The 18,084-nt window shown below is 31.4% G+C and overlaps 1 protein-coding gene across 1 annotated transcript; it reads right to left on the bottom strand.

Annotated features, from left to right (window-relative positions):
• Nucleotides 1-8,803: 8,803 nt before the first annotated feature.
• On the bottom strand, nt 8,804-17,616 carry LOC143193646 (uncharacterized). Its single transcript, XM_076399973.1, has 4 exons — nt 17,324-17,616; nt 17,099-17,266; nt 16,503-17,009; nt 8,804-8,925 (listed from the first exon to the last, which is right to left on the bottom strand). Exons 1-4 carry the CDS (start codon nt 17,511-17,513, stop codon nt 8,804-8,806), a joined length of 987 nt encoding a protein of 328 aa, XP_076256088.1. The 5' UTR covers nt 17,514-17,616.
• Nucleotides 17,617-18,084: the final 468 nt, after the last annotated feature.

The raw sequence follows: 18,084 nt of genomic DNA, 5'->3' as shown, positions 1-18,084 counted from the left end.
TTAAAATATTTTCAAATTTCACCTTGTACTTTTATATTTTGATATTATGATTAAGTTATTATTCATAAAGTTGTTGTAATTCAAGTATGTAATAAAATAATTCCAATATGATTCAGATGACCTTGAACTTTTACAATACAATTTGATTGTGTTATTTTGGAATTTCTGGAATCCATTAAACCTTCTGTTTCTAAATATTACAGAGTAATTATCGTTTTATTTAAAACTAATTGAAATATATTAATAATAAATTGCTGTTACGCTACTGTTTCAGCCCCACCCGACGCTCTGTTGCTCTATTGGTATATAAGCTTTTGCTAAACAGAATATTGAAGATATAGTGATGGAAATATTGCTAGATGGCAGCACGTTCTTCAAGTTTGTTCCAAAATGTTTTATGATAAAAATGTTGCTTAACATCACCTATCCCCCTCATCGTTCGTTATACAATAAGCCGATTTTATTCAAATTTATTTAATATTTAAAAGTGTGATGATCATAATGCATAAAGAGTTGGATACGTGAAATATTAAAATTCAGTGGTGTTGCTTAGCCCACTAACATTTAAATGTTAAGTTAAATTAAAAATTTAAAAGTTATTTTAAATTCAGTAATGTCTTCAGTAAAAGTTATGTAAGAAGAATCAATATGTAAGATTTAATGTCATTCCGAAAGTAAGATTTTATGATTTGTAATAGTGGTGAATCTTGAGTTCCAAACGTTGTTTTTATAAATTTGGCTTTCACTGTTGGCTTCTTTACGGATAAAGAATATATTGTGTAAGAGATATTGTAAACTTTACCCTTTTTTATGACCATAAAACATTTATCCTTATAAGACTTCTTTTATTTATAACGGATAAGATGAATTTAATTATTTGAATTTAGTTAGTATTCGTATTCAATGATATTTTGATTTCTTCTCTTTTCAATTATATATACTACCATCATCATGTTATATATTTCGGAATTGCAGCTAAAATATGGAATTGGGTATCATCAAAACGTCGTGGTCTTAAATTAGTTGTTTTTTGGGGCAGTGTTACATTGTTAATCTAATTATAACCTCAAATACATAATAATTCTGAATAATGAACATTATTACTCGTTTAATTCGTACTTTCATTTCTGCTACTACGTACAAATAGTGAAAGCGTGTCTCTATTAATAATTACCACCTTCTTAATACATGATGTTTCAGGAAAATATGACAGAACCAATATTGTAAATTTTGTTGTCATCATACATTGTATTAAATGAAGCTTCTGTATTTTAGTATTAGCTGTTGGAACGATGACTCATGGAATATTGTATTAAATTGCAAGGAATCCTACCAAATAATTGTTATTTACCACCTGTTTTAGTAAATTTTATTGTGTTGAAAAAATGCCGCCGAAGATAATGAACCACCAGGGTATTCGGTTCAGCAGAGTTCAATGGTGTGTTTGAAACATTTTTTCTGCACCATGGCAATCTGTTTCAATATAAAAAGTCACTGTGTTGTCCATATTCTAGACTTTTATTGTTTTTTAATGAGAGAGCTTCAACCTTTACAGCTCCTATCACTCTACACGAATTTGTTGTTGAGACTGGGGATGTCGCATCTCTTAAGCCTCACGTGCTGTTGCCCTTCTATTACACTTAGCGCCACTTCCAGCTTGTTTATATATTGTGCAAGTTTTCTATGATACTTTTTGCTATAATTTATCACCTCCTGCTTTACTGTCTGGATACCGAGATCCAGATCCCTGTGTGAAACACTTTAAGAGCTAACTAAGTTATTGGTAGCTGCCTTATTAATAACAGGCAAACATTAAAAAGACTTGATAGAAAATTTATTCAGTCCGATATCAATCCTTATTTCATATTTATGAAGGAAATTTTCTTACACACTTTTTTATAATGGTTCAAAAATTTTTTTAAGAGAGGAATAAATATTTTTTACAACTATTGTGTACCTAAAATCACTTTACTAAGTGATTTCTGGTGCAATGTTCTAAATATTCCTCTAAAGTCTGTTTTAGTTTATGCATTTTATGGTATCATTTTTACTATCATGTTTAGCTGATTAGTAAGCATATTGAGATGCATTGAAACCCCTTTGAAGCTTTTAGAGCACTTTACTCTATTAGAGACAGAGCATCGATAACTGCCACTTGGAATAATACTTGGAATTGTTGAGTGATGGCTATATTAAACTTGCTATTAGAACCCTATAATGAAAAAATTGATTGATTGATACAACAATACATTGTTATTTAAGGATAAATTGGATTTGCATCTGATAACCCACTATATTTAATATATTTTCAAGTTGTTTTAGTAAGTATGTTTAAGTGTCTTTCGTTTAATAAGTGTGTGAAGTTAAATGTCAATCTAGATGCATGCCAATATATTTGCATCCACTGTCTGGGAGAGAGGAACATTAATCATATTCACTAGTGGGCATTTTCTTCACCGCAGCGTAAAAATTACATGGGTAGATTTTGTTTTAAGTGTTTCAATGCGCACTGTTTTCGGCTACAGATGTATTCGGAGGTTCTTTTATGCTGTTTTTGGATCTTCAGATGATGCTAAAATTGCAATGTTGGAAATCTATGTGTGGGATTTTATTAATTGAAAGCAAGGATTTTTAAGAAATGTTTTTTGCTAGAGCATTTAACTTTAAGAAATAAATAAAGTAAACCTATATACATCGAAGGGTGGAATAGCACTATTTACTTAAGTGTTTATGTATAAGTTTTTATAAATATTGTACAAGCATTTTTTATAACTTTAAAGCTTTATTCAAAGAACTTTATGCAATTTGTTGTTCTATATGCTGTTTAGTTCGAAGTATCGTCCATCACTAGCTAGGAATTTCCTTGTTTCTCAGTTACCATGCAAATGCTCGCTAAAAGTTTTCTGGTCTCATTGACTATAATTGGTAATTGACTATAAAAAATGCTGGTTAGATGCAGTAATGTCTAACAAATATAGAGTAGAACTTTCCATTTAAATATTTCTTCTACAACTAAGAAGTACTTACAAAGATAGTTAGTAGATGATTAGTATTTAATGTATGTAATTCTCTGTGAAATTGAATTAGGCAGAAAAAGGGGATGAGAAAAATTAATTTACATTTACAAAATTGAGAAAAACACGATATACATGTTACATCATTATAATTAACTATTATTGCTACTATTATTTGAATACCACAGAATATTTTTATTGTTAATAAAATTACTAGATTTAGTATATTCGAACAGCTTGATACTACTATATTATGTATTTATTTAGTATATCAATAAAAATATACGCGAAAACTAGGCTTATACAGTTGTATTCAAGAACCAAACAAATTAAAATTAAAAAATGTTAATAATACTATTGTATTATTTATATTCTCTATATACAACAGAAATAATTATTGCCTTCATTATATTATTACAACACTGATTATATTAATGAAATAAATAATCCTGGTAAACCGCATCTTTAGTAGATTATGTTTGTGTTACTTTCTCTCAGTAGATTATGAAAGGATATTTTACAGTAGGGGTAATATTAGTTAATCATTTTTACATAAATTCTTTTATTAATGATATTCACTAATTATTATAAAACATTTTTTGTAACAAAATAATTATAATATATTATATAAAGAAAAATAACTTATTTTTAATAATTAGTTTTACAATAAAGCTATTTTCCATATATTATGTTGTTATAAAATAGCTTTCATGATCAACTTGTAGAACTTACTAGTTGTCTGGTAGTGTCTTACCTTGTAACTGATTCACCAGTCGAAATTTTTTGAAATATATATTTTTACGTCTCCTTTTACCAACTAGGGGTTTATTTGGACTGGACCTACTGTTTAACGTGAGTTAACAGCCTGGTTACTGGCGTGACTGGGATTTTTTCCTTGTCGGATTTTACACTTTTGCTTAGAACATTCACACATTTTTCAGAATCACACACATAAATTTACTACCATGCCCCAGCAGGGTTCGAACCTGCGACTATCATAATAGTAGGTGGACTGTCCTGTCGCCTTTACCACTGCGCCACTAAGCCAGCTGTTTTAATAATATTTATTTTCTCGATTGTTGAAAAAGTACCTACTAAGTTGTTAATTTTATAAATAATTAGTTGGTGGATTATAAGACATGAGGTGTCCCGTTGGTTTAAGACATACGGTTAATCTTTTCCTTAAAAATTATGATTTTGGTGCTTTTTATTTTCATCTTTTTCTGCCTCTTCCATTATATTTATTTTCTACTGTCAATTTATACATTTGGTGTGGAGTAGGATCTGTCTTAGCAAGAGATCTAACATTACATTTCTGAAATCTTGATTTTACTCTTCTTTACAAATACCCCAGAAACAAGATATTCTACACCATTTACAACAAAATTTCATGATAATATCTGCTACTAATCCCCAAATAGTTAAATTACTTTTATTTTGGCAGCAGATGAATTAACTTCAATAAACCAACAAAGCAAACCAACAATTTCTTAACCCAAATAAATTAAAGATATAGAATACCAACAGACAATTTAAAAATTCATTCAATCATTGAACATATTTTTATTTGTGTAAGTTAACTTTTTTTCTACAGTTTAACGTGGGCTTCGAACCACGGTCTTACCCAGCCTGGTTACTGGCGTGACTAGGATCCTTTTCCTTGTCGGATATAGCATTCCTGCCTAGGACAATCACAAATATTAAACAATCACAAACATAAATTTACGACTATGTCCCAGCAGGACTCGAACCCGCGATTATCGCAACCGGCGATAAGGCAATACGCGGGCTGTAAATTAATTTGACGGTTCTTTGACTGAATTTTATCGTAAACACAATATGTATATTAGTATTTGCCCTTTTAAATATTGACATTGTCATTTTAGACATTATTGATAATAATTAATAGTAGTATTAGTGGTATTTACAATGAAAAATTACTAAAGAAGCAAAACATTTCATTTAAGTCCTCTAATGTGCGACGGTAAGGTGAAAAGTCTTATGTCTGACAGTGAACAACTACGACAAATGAGATCCATTTTCACAGTTTTTTCATTAACTCAACGCAGTTAAGTGCGTTGTTTTGATGAAATGTAATTTTTTCTTCTTCAAGCCAGGTTTCCTCTCGTGTATATTGGCACATAGTTGGTCAAGAAGGCTGGAGTAATATTTGTCTGTAATTGCTCTCTCTTATATATGTCTTATAAAAAAAATGTCGTTATCAATGCGCTGAACTTTCTTTGCAACCGAATGACAGAGTTCCATCCACTACTCCTACTAATGTTTAGTTTCCGGCGAGCTTATTTTACTTCAAAAATCTTTTGCGAATTTTTGAATGACGATTTTTTAACGATCTTGTTTCAACAGTTTGGAAGGAGCAGGTTTTTTCAACTTTGAAAAAGATCATTGGCTGTGATTTCAACCACAATGAAACATTTTATTGCATTATGAGGTTATCAATTTTAACGAGAAACACGTAAGACGTGCACGATAAAAAATCGTTAAAACAAACCGCTTGAAAGTCAAGATTTTTTTTTAATCTTCTCGGTTTTGAGCTATGGCAAGCAGTTTCAGAACAAAAAGCCACTGTGTTGTCCATCTTCTAGACTGTTTGTTATTGTATTTACAAGGAGAGAACTTCAAACTGTGGGCGCAGCTCCCATCCCTCTACACGAATCTGTTGCTGAGACTAGCGATGTCGCATCTCTTATATCTCAAGCGTCATTCTATAATTTTACCGATAGACAGGTTTTTCTTCTTAGAGTGTAAATAATATGAATGGACTTGGTTTGCTTTACCCTTCTCCATTGATTTTTACATTTCTCGATTTTATTTGGATGACATTGGAGTTGGAATGAAGCCGCTTTTGGATAATTCATTTTACAATAATTCACTGAGGGAACGGCAGTAACGTCCGTGCAAGTCGCAGTCATTGTGCCATCATTAGTTGGTCCGCAACACAAGGTCCGCAGGTAAATTAGCCACAGCACCGGTGCCAGTACACTGTGGGATATCCGAGCATATTTCGTGCAAAGTCGTTCATCAATCGGAAAGCATCATGAAAGTGTTTTTTTTTTTTAGTTTTTATACCAGTCCATCATACCTTACTTCAAAGAATTCTTACTTCCACGTCTACAGTGCGATGTATTTGTTCAATTGTTTTATGATTAGTTAGACTCATAATTTCCTTTCGTGGCAGATTTTTCAAGGGTGTTGCATCTTATATGAATTAATGAGACCATGCCCCCAGGCCGGAGACATAAGTTTTTGCTGATTTGATCGCCAATCACCTGTTAGGCTGCAAAATGTTCATCTTATCCTCGTACCCATGTCCATAAAGTACCCTTTTTTTTTTCAATAATCTCCCAGAATGTTCTTTTTCTGATAATTCATTTATTATTATTCATTTGTCATTAATTAAAATCACTTCTAAAATCCGCAAATCAAAACAATGTTTTGATATATTAAGTATCAAACAACTTTCTCAATTCTGTTGATTTATTGTGAATGAAAATACCTGTAACATCAGATAATAATGCAAAATCATTATTTTGTACAACACACGCTTCACACGCAAGATTTGTTAAAAATATGTTACTGCTATTGGAATGAAATGTCAAATGTCACACCAAATACAAATGTCACACCACCAGGGTAGTATACAAACTTTTTGCTCTCTCATTATCAAAATTGATTGTTGAGATCCATAACCCCTTCGATAGCAGTTTCCAAAGTTTCGAGGAAGTGCGAAAAAGTTCGAATGGGTACCATTAAAACTGATTTCAATCTATTATTAAAATGCTATTGATATTTGGCTTCATAAAAAATGGTAAAAGTTATAAATATCGATAGAAAATAATGAGATTTAAATTGTGCCAATTTTCCTCAATAAAGACCTTTCCTTTATATGAGTTTTAACTCAATATTTTAAATTGGGATTTCTTCTATTTTCATGTAAATTGTTTTTCATTTCATAAAACAGCTTTCTATTACGTACTGTGTTTAATCTTATTGATGTAATTTGTGTGTGTGTGTGTGTGTGTGAACGAAATCAGGAGACTCGCGGAAAATAACCAGAACAATCTAGAAGTCCATGGAACTAACGTGTTAGTATGACAAATGTGAAATGTGTATTGCTAAATTGAATGACGCGAAATAAGTGCGATCGTATTATAGTGAAGTGTGGCATACTATGTCTATAAAAAAGCCGAAGTTTAATTTATAAAAATAGATAAGAAACATTTAATATAATTGAAAGACTTTTGTATACAAATATATAAGAAGAAATAATGTTGATGTTATATATAAAATCAGTTTGAAATATCGCCTGGTGGCGCAGTGGTAAAGGAGATAGGATGGTCCTCCCACTGCTGCGATAGCCGCGGGTTCGAATCCTGCTGGGGCATGGTCGTAAATTTATGTTTGTGATTCTTTACATTTGTGATTGTTCTAGGCAAGAGTGTGAAAGCTGACAAGGAAAATGATCCCAGTTACGCCAGTAACCAGGCTGAGTAAAACCGAATGTCTTCTGGGATGATTTCTAAAGTTCGTCACTCGCCAGTCGGTAGGCTTAATGCTGAGGACCGTGGTTCGGAGCCCACGTTAAACTTTAGGCCCAGTTCATATAAATCCATAGTTGGTAAAGGGAAACTTTAATATATATATAGTTTGAATTATCAACAAAATCTTTTGAATTTTAAATATTTTTACTATTGTTTTCATAATTGAATTATATTTTATTTAATTTATAGTTAAAAGCTATTTTCAAAAAGGGATACAAAAAAATCGCAATATCTCTAGAACATATGGTTACAAGAATAAGGTTTACGATAATGGATGACTCATAAATGAACGAAACAAAAAGCAATGAATTGATTTTTCTGCACTAAGTATAAACGAATTACTATGAACAGTGATATTGCAACATAAATCTGTATCGTTTTTTGCATATATTTCATTTAGTTCCGTTCCGCAGAGGTCAAACTAATTCAGAAAACTTCGCTGTATATATACAATTATAGATAAACTATTGGGCAGACTTTCAAAAAGGTACTTTTATATAAGAATTGAAATAAAATTAATGTTAAGACGTCGTATTTTAAAAATCATAAACAACAGAACGTTCTTTTGAAATATAACGATACGGTTGATTAAATGTTATTTAAAATCGTAACCGTGGATTTTTGTTTTTTCGTTTTCTTTTTACCGTTGCGTTCTAAAAGAACTTTTGTTTTTTTTTATATTTGCGATTGCGGCTAATTACATTTTACTTTCTGCATTTGATAGATTAAGATATTAGAATTTTAACATAAGCAATATATTTATATTAGGTGTTACGTGTATTCCGATTATCTTTTCACTTTAAATATTGAAAATAATTAGTACAATTTATATTAGTTATAATATTTCCATTATTTTCTTTCTCCAACATTTTCCCATCTTTCTGGTAACTATAGTGATATCATTATCATCAGCCAAGCCATGCTGCATCGACAGCACATCGAATAGCACAATATTTTATGGTCATAAAGATATCCAGTTTGGTGCGGATGTGGATAACTCTCCTGGACTAACCAATGTCTTTTTGACCTTAGGATTGTTGTAGTAGATTCACATTTCATCGACAGTTACAATACAAAAATCGTAATGATAAGATAGTTAGAAAGGGCATTTTTTGTCAATTCGTGGGGTTGCCATTTTTCTTTTTTTCGATCTTTACTATCGCATGAAAATACCTGGAAACAGTTGATTCATCAACTATTAAGCTGTTTGAAAGTTGTTTTGGGAGTTTAAGGGGAGCTCTCGTCCAGTAAGTGCATCAATTTTTTTATCTTGGGACTATCTTGATCCCTCAGGTTATCATTAGACTCCAAACCACCACATTTACATCGCTGAAACCACTGATAAGTTTCTAAAAGTACTTGTATTCACTCAACTCATGACTCGTTGTCATTATGGAAGTTGGTTTGAATGTTAATACCACAAATTATAAAGTTAAATGGCATTCTAGTAAGTGCTGTCAAGTGAATAACAACTTTCAATGTTTCAACTTTTATTTTGATATAGGTGTCGAAATTCCTGAAAATACTATTTTGATGAAATATAATTATAGTAAAAAACCTGTTTGTTTTGATTATCATCAAAACATTGCTTGCATTCACCTAGATATGATTAAAAATAACAAATGTTTTCTGGGATACCTGTCACTTGTCATGACCATCGTAGGAAACCATGGTTTTGAATATAACTAAGCTATTGGTTTAATCCAGATTAACCTTAATTGGTAAAAACAACTACAACAACAATAAATGATTTTTGATAACTGTAAGTTTTCTTTATTAACTATAATTATATAACTATAATATATAAACATTTTAAACGTAACATAGAATATTATATAGTATTATAAAGAAATATTTTAAATAACTACTTAGTTATTTAAATTCCGGAAAGTTCTTATGCTTAATATACCAAAATAAATTTTTATGATAGATGTAATATTGTGAATAAAAAGCTAATTTATTAATGAAAACGTTCTAATTGATGTGATCTTTTAAAACGGAAAGTTCTTATGCGGAATTAAATGTTCCGCCAATCCTGTTTGTTTTACGAGAAACTAGACGTTCAAGAACAAATTTTTTAACCCAATAATCGGTCGCAAAATGTCAGTTCTGGTTACATTTTTTCGATTGACCTTTTTTAATTTATTTCCTACGGCACCGCCTAGGCCAGGAACAAATTAAAAATTACTATTTGGAATAATTACTTGTCAAGAGCGCGGTACTTCTCTGGGCAAATATTGCTGAATAAGATATGTGACAATCGTCTAGATCTCATTAAGGTTTTACCGAGTCACTCAAGGTATGTCTAAGGAATGTTACGTCGTATTAATTCTTTTTTTTATTCAGAAAACTGTAATTTCCTTTAAATATATTTTTTTAAATGTTTCATTTAATGACAAACTTATAACCGATATTAGTTAATTAGTTTATTTACAGTTACTTAGTTTATTTAAAGATACAACTAATACTCAAACAATTCAAAAAAAAATCTAAAAAAAAGAATTTCAAATTATAATCGACTAAGGTATAAACAAAATAAGTACTGTTGAGGTCAAATTATAGTTATCGAAACTTACTTTTACTCAAATACTTACTAATACTCAAACAATTCAAAAAAAAATCTAAAAAAAAGAATTTCAAATTATAATCGACTAAGGTATAAACAAAATAAGTACTGTTGAGGTCAAATTATAGTTATCGAAACTTACTTTTAATGACCAACACAAATGACACCATAAGCCTGAGGAAATGTTAAGTTTATGAATCTATACCGTTAATATTTACAACTATATACATCTTTTGGCTTGTTTAGCGATATGAAAGTTACGATGTAGTCCAAACAAATACAGATGTCTCTAATTGTAGCTCATGGCATGGCCGTGAATACCAATTTTACAACGTAGATCAGAAATGGCAAATTTCTTTTATTATCGTCCTTATGGTGTTAAATAATATTTGTTGGTTAGGTAGCTACTACACTGACTAAATGACTAGGTAGGTTGTCTAGGTAGACTACAGAACAGTCTTTTTTCTGTGGTTGTGATGTGGTGATTATGGGTTCCCAGTCACGCTACTAATTGGGTGATTCACCGATTTAGTCTACTCTGAGCTCCCTATGTTTATTGTTTTTTAAAACTAATTAATTAAAGAACAATTAATTTAACATTTACAGAACATACTAATTATGTTAACTCTAATCTATTCAACATTCTTCAGAATTCTGATTTTTTAATACTTTTGCAAATGTAATAATAAAAGAAACACTAATATTTTATGTATTTTGGTATTTTGAAATGAAGTAGACACAAAAAGTGTTTATACTATATTCAAAAGTTTATTATGTTGTATATATCAATAAAAAAATAAATAGCACGGTGGAATGAATACATAAAATATAAATAAAACAAAAAAAGTAATCCCGAAGAAAATCTGAACGAAAAATAACTAAATGTTTCGAAATATATAAGAAAAGTACGCAAGGAAATAACAAGAGGCAGAGAAGAAAGTAATTGTAAAGAAAACCAAACGTTTTTTAATGTAATTATAGGTATATAAAAACACGAAAGAAGACACAAAAAATGATGTTGAATAAACAGAAATTCTTTCAGGAATTGTTTTGTATAGAGGAGTCGGCATACGAAAACATATATTGACTAATAGAATGAATGTGAGGGCACAGAATTGAGATAGAAATTGAGGTAGTAAAGATTTTACTGGTTACCGACTAAATAAAATAGCAATAAATAAGAGAAGAAAGAAGTTTATGTTAGAGACTATATTTTAGCGTGAGACAACTTGCAGAAAAAGTATAATCCAAAAAGATATATACCTAAGAAGAAAGGATATACGATATAGAAGAGATACCTAGTATTTATAGGTTAGGAAGAGATGTTTGACAGAGAAGAACATGAAAATTATGGGTTATTATTGGTAAGACTGATACATTTATAGCTGATATGTTATAAGCAAGAAAGAATTAACCAAACTTGTACGCGGAAATTGATATCATGGACTCTAACTATAGAAGATACACATAATAATATGAACACCTGACATAACCGAATATTATATGAAAAGTACCAAAAACTGTAGTTTAATTGGTAAAAATTATTAACTAAGATTGGAAAAGTTGCTTATTATTGCAACTCAGCCAATAAAGAATAATTGTTTGATATGGAGTGTGATCAAATCTGTTATAGAAGTTGTTATAGAATGTGAATGTATAGAGAATCGGATTAATAATATGAACCAAATATTTATTTATGAATAAGGTGTTGCCCGAACATTTACTTTTAAATCAGAATAGATTCGTGGAGTGTCTGAATAGTGCCATTCTTGTACCAACATTGCCATTTTTCTGCTCTACCGCCCTTTCGCCGTACTGTTTTTGCTGAAACAGTACAAAATTTAAATCAGTATAAATTGGTGGAGTGTCTGAATAGTTTCCAACGAATTATGCCATTTTTGTACCAACATTGCCATTCTTCTGCTCTACTACCCTTTCGCCGTACTGTTTTTGCTGAAACAGTATTACTCGAGTGAGTGTTGAGTTCTACTATCACTTTTGCTGTGCAAGATGTATGTTGTGGCAAAATTCTTTTTGATGTTCATCATTCGGTTTCTGTCAGTTAACCCTGAGTTTTGTCCACTATTTTTTTTCGCAAATGACGTTATATCATATTTTGATCACTAGGCGAGCACCTATATGATTTGCCTTCTTTCGGAGTCTGGAAGATCACGTATTTCACCGATCGTTTGTTTTAACCGTCACAGAACAAGGCGTATTATAAATTGAAAAATAACCTATAAGACTTGCCATGTAAATGTGTATTGGCATAGTGTTCATATTACTTTGTTTATAGCTTGTATAATACACTTACCCCGCTTAGTGATACAAAAGATTTTATGTTAATTAATAATATAATTAATGAGTTTATAGTAGAATTAATTAATATATCGATACCTGTCAGTTTCTTCTTCAGAAAAGTTTTAGTTTTTAAAATATATTTTACAATAAAAGGAACAAATAATTTGGATGCAATGAAAGTAATTTGGTTCTTTATTTATCCTAATTAATATTGTTAATATGTTTTCAAAGTAACTATTAATTATCTTTCAGAAGCTGTAATAAAAAATAAAATTTAATTGTGTTTTTCTGGAATGCTTTGTTTGGTATTGAATATCCAGCGACAGGTTTGAACGTTCTTTTTTTCTAGAAATTAAGTCCACTAATTACTGTCAAATATGTTAATTAGCAAACCAATTTTAAATAAATCTACATTATTAATACCGTATATTATACGATTATCAAACCGATACGGATATTTGTAATATCTCGAACCAAGGACGTGATTAATTACTAACATACGAATAAGCTTGGCACAACTTCGTTTAACCACAAGACTAGTCTAATTCATACAAAAACACGTACGTTCTGAAAACGTTTATTGTTTAAGTTGGTAATGTCACTTCATGGGTGCACATTCGCTGAGATATTCATGGCACCGCCAGTTTACCTTGAAGGTAACGCATTTGTAATTTCAAAAGAACTGCGGAAAGTTGCCAACCGAACGCTGAGTATAAGCAGGGGTACCTTCCTTGACATTTCTGCTCGTCCGTCTGATACTTTCTAGATGTAGTAGAAGAGTCCGTCCAATAGCTATTGTACGATTTTGATAACAAAAATTGGCCAATCATCTTCTTAAAATATTTATGTTGTTGTATAAATTTAAATAAATAAATATATATTGCATTAAAAAAAATTAAAGCTTTTTTAATAGTCAATAATTAAATATAATTATAATAAATGAAATATAATAATCTTTAATATTTTTTTGCCTTCTAAATACTTAAATATATTATTATGTTATTAATACTTCATGTATTGTCTAAATTTTTACAAAATTTGCTAGCTAATAATAATTAATTACCATAATAATTATCCCAATGAACTTCGCGCATTTGATAGTTTGACAGTCACAGTTTGGCAAATGTTGTTTAACAGCTGTATTGGTCGACGTATATCGATCAAAAGATGTTTTATTAATTTCTTAGTGTTTTAACTTTTTTGTTCATAGCAATTAGTTCACCGCAATCAGGTCTTATTCCCTTAAAAGTCTCCATATATTTTTATTTTATAGATTAATACGTGATATACATAGTTATAAAGAAACATTAAGGGAGCCATTTTTTAAGTTTTAGTGAAATTTGGTTCAAAATGTCACCAATTAGAGGTGCAATATTACGTCGCAGAACTCGTAATGCTGCAAAAAAAGTGTTTACAGTCACACCAGGATAACCTAAGAAAGAAAATCTGCCATCGTTCACTATCTTAATTACTTAATTATTAATTTATTTGTTCCAAATATAGGAATAAAATTAAAATTTATATTTATATTTATATAAGATACTAGCTGACCCGACAGACTTCGTCCTGTCAAAAAGATTTGTAATGTGGCAGTTTTTGTGCCTACGTATTTTAAAAAATTCTCCTGAACAGAACCATCACCCTGGTGATAGGGCGTTGTGAATAAAAAATAATTAAATAAAACATATATAAGGATTGAAAAGTAAGTAATCGCTTTATTGTTAATCATGTGAATCATAATTATTATTATTATTATCATTATATTGCTTTGTGGTATACGATGTTTTTTGTTTGATTACCTGGCGCATAGATAAACAAATCTGATGGTTTTCCAACACGGGAACAGGCAACATACAATTGACCATGTGAGAAACATGGGTTTTCTAGATTAATACCACAAACACTTAATGATTGCCCCTGGGACTTGTTTATAGTCATAGCAAAAGCAAGCCGTCAACATGTCTATAGGAAATTTGCCATTACCAATGTCAATGAGTTGTTTAGAGAATATGTTTCCAGATTGGTCATTTTGCAACTCGACACGCATATTCTTGCTTAAATGAAGTACTTTAACATGTTTCCACAAATTGGAGGACTTTAGACATGCATTGAGTTCATCAGCTGGCGTTGATCGTGGAATCACTGGCAATGTTTGACGAAAATCTCCTGCTAATAAAATCATTGCACCACCAAATCGGTTATTATTGCTACGTAGATCTTTTAAGGTTCTGTCTAAAGCCTCCAAAGATTTTTTATGTGCCATCGTGCATTCATCCCAAACAATCAATTTACATTGCTGCAAAACCTTTGCCATTGCAGAGTTCTTCGAAACGTTGCAGGTTGGAGTTTCATTGCTTTGCATATTTAATGGCAATTTTAGTGCTGAATGGGCTGTTCGACCACCTTCAAGCAAAGTTGCTGCGATTCCCGACGAAGCGAGTGCAAGTGCAATTTTAATTTGTGAGCGAATTGTTGCTAATATTAATGAAATAAAAAAAGTTTTTCCTGTACCACCAGGTGCATCTAAGAAATAAATCCCTCCAGTTTCATCATTTGTTACTTTCATAAGAGTTTCAAATACATACTTCTGTTGTTCATTTAACAGTGGAAGATTTGTTTGAATTTATTCTTTCAAAGCGTTGAGATCATACAGTCTTTCTCGATGCAACTCTTGGTTAAAAGCGTCATGCATTGGACGATTGGGCGCGGTCAGGCCTAATTGAATTAATAGTTTGTTTGACATTATCAAGCACATGTCCTCAATTGAAATCAATGCTTCATTGTAAATTTCTTCACTGATTTGTATATTTGGATTTCCCATTCTATTCCGTATTTGATACAAAATATCATCACACATATAATCTTTGTACTTCATCCACAAATCAATTGGGTTTGATGGGAAGCATGTAGATATGATTATAGAAAACAATGTTCGTATTTGATGAGTGTGTGATGATATTACAGCATCATTGAGAGTTTGATCCCAATGAGCGTCATTTTCAAGCAATTGCAAACGTTGACAGGCTTCTCTGTAGGATCCACACAATTCACCATCAACAGTTCGTAACTGTTGGAATGATGTTGGGCCACGTACATTGACTAATAGCAGTCGTAAATAAAAACATTCATCATTGCTTGGATGTACTGAATAAATCCGGCCAATCGCATCGGTGGAATATACATCTGTATATCCTGGAACTGGTTTTCCTTGTTTCCGTCGTATAAATCTCCTTGAGGATTGATTCCAGGTATAATATTTTGGCATTTCAGAATATAGCAATGTTTGTGCGAAATCATCGTTTTGGCATGTCTCAAAAAAACTGGTTAATGTAGTAGATGGTGGCTGAGCAGCTCTTTGTACTGCGTTCTGTGCTGTAAAATACACTCTTTGTCCATTTTCTAAATGCACAGCTAAGTGAACAACAGAAGGGTGTCTCTCATGAATAGGAAAAGAAAATATTCGCCAAACTGCTTCATTACTACTGACATAGCGGCCCATTTGGTATTGGGTAACTTCATCATTAGAATTCTCTGCACCAATTCCAATCACAGCCATATCACTCCCTTTGGTTACATATTTGCAAATGTATTTAATCGATTTCACTGAATGGCAAGATTCAACGTTGATGTGTGCTTTGAATGTCTTTGATAAAATGGGTGAATATGGAACAATCCAACGATTATCTATTTCAATATCTTGTTAATTTAATTTGACAATTGTTGATTTTCCATTGTCTGCTGTCGATCTGCGACGATACAATGCATAACCGTCATTACCAGTAATTGTTTCCGATATTAATGTCCGTGGATATCGTTTTGAACATTTACCATCCATCATACACGGTGAATTTTGATTAAGAGTTCCACAGGGACCATGTATCATGTTTTTGATAACTACCTCATGCAATCCAGGATCTACTTGTACATAAGGGATTTCAGCTGATATCACTGCATCAACTTCATTTGGCCTTATCTTTTCAACCAACCAAATCAAAATGTGTGCATGTGGCAATCCTCGTTTCTGCCACTCCACAGAATACATCCAGCAGCGTGTCTCACCAAACACATTATGTTTTACGATGAAATTCATTAAAGATTTCAACTTTTGTCTAAAGACTCTGGCTGTAATATCATGACGATCAATGAATGATTTCCCAGGTAATAACTCCTGCTTAATTTCTATCCATTGCGGATTGAATGTAAATGTGATGAACAAATCTGCTGTACCATAATGACGAACATACGACATGGCATCTTGAGCATATTCGTGCATATGCCGAGGGCTTCCGATGTATGTTGCTGGAAGAATAGTCATCCGACCGACATTCTGTGCATTTCCATCAGTATTAATCGCATCTCGAAGGTGAATATACTCTTCAGATCGGAGTTTGGTTTGATTCAACCTGATGAATGTTAATCTCTCCGTTTCAATTTTAACATACATGTCATCAACATATTTGTGATATAATCGCCGACATTTCAATATGTGATTATCTGCATTTTCCCGAATCATTAGGCGGTATGAATAATAGTTCATTGAACTGACTTTTTTGTTGGTTTCAGAACCTGTAAACAGATTTTGTTTTAATAACATTCAAATACATAATATAGTGACTGAGATATTATCGCCATAGCTAAACTAATATTTTAGTTACCTGTAATGGGATTTATCATTTTTATTGATAAATCGTAGCCATCTTCACCTTGCCAAAATATAATGGGATATTGCAGTGCATCATATGAGCGGTGTGTTTCCTTTATAGGTTGTAATTGAAAATTCCGACGATGTAAAACAATATCACGGGATTCCAAGTTTTCTCCAACTACAACGATAGCAACTTCATCAATAGTTGGTGCATTAAAACGTCTTGTATGTTGACCTGCAGGTGTTTTATCAGCTCTGATTACAATTTTGTGATTATCGGATGGCATCAGATCCAGGGCAGTTTTAAACAATATAATCAATTGATTGTGTTGATGAAATAAAGTTTGTAATTGTTCTACAATAGACCTTTTTACTAAATTGTTATGTGCACAACGCAGATCAATTTCTTGTGGTGAATTGCCCATAAAATAAATTTGCAGGAATTTGTTGTCGCTATCTGACACTGGTAACAGTGAACCTGCTCTGTGATATATTTGCCCTTGTATCTGTAAATAAAAAAAATATTATGGTGTGGTATAAATTAATGGATTGTCAATGATCAAACTTAAATAATATTTGATCTTAAAAAGTATATATTTAGTTTTAACTAATATCTAGCAAATATAAAATATAATAAAAGTGTCACTGAAACTGAATCACCATATAATATGATGACTAAGTGATATATTTCGTAATGATTAAGAAATTGAAGATTAGTAACACATCTTAACTTTGGTGACAGAAAATTTTGTTCGCTAAAATAATTATGAGTAACTGCTATAATACATACCTTGAAAGTTGGCATAAAATTTTCCCGAACTGCATTTGTTGCCCCAAATGAAGTCATTTGAAAGCAATTGTTATATTGTTGAATATGTGTCAAAAAGTGTATAGAATCTGTTCCTATTCCTGAAACCAATGAGTACAATGGTTCTGGTGGTGGATCCAATTGTATCAATTTCACTTTACCATTTGCGCAACACAATCCATTGGCAT

Source organism: Rhynchophorus ferrugineus, unplaced genomic scaffold (assembly GCF_030347505.1).
Source record: "Rhynchophorus ferrugineus isolate W39M unplaced genomic scaffold, kcgeb_rfMv2 rfM3, whole genome shotgun sequence".
Lineage (NCBI taxonomy): Eukaryota > Metazoa > Arthropoda > Insecta > Coleoptera > Curculionidae > Rhynchophorus > Rhynchophorus ferrugineus.
This window is presented reverse-complemented; position numbering and strand designations above follow the sequence as displayed.

Excerpts from the sequence above, each read along its gene's own strand:
- LOC143193646 (XM_076399973.1), bottom strand. The coding sequence starts at position 17,513 with ATGGGCAATTCACCACAAGAAATTGATCTGCGTTGTGCACATAACAAT. Across the intron at positions 17,267-17,323 it reads AGCTGATAAAACACCTGCAG|TTGGAGAAAACTTGGAATCC; the intron begins GTCAACATACAA and ends CTATCGTTGTAG. Across the intron at positions 17,010-17,098 it reads AATGATAAATCCCATTACAG|GTTCTGAAACCAACAAAAAA; the intron begins GTAACTAAAATA and ends ATCTGTTTACAG.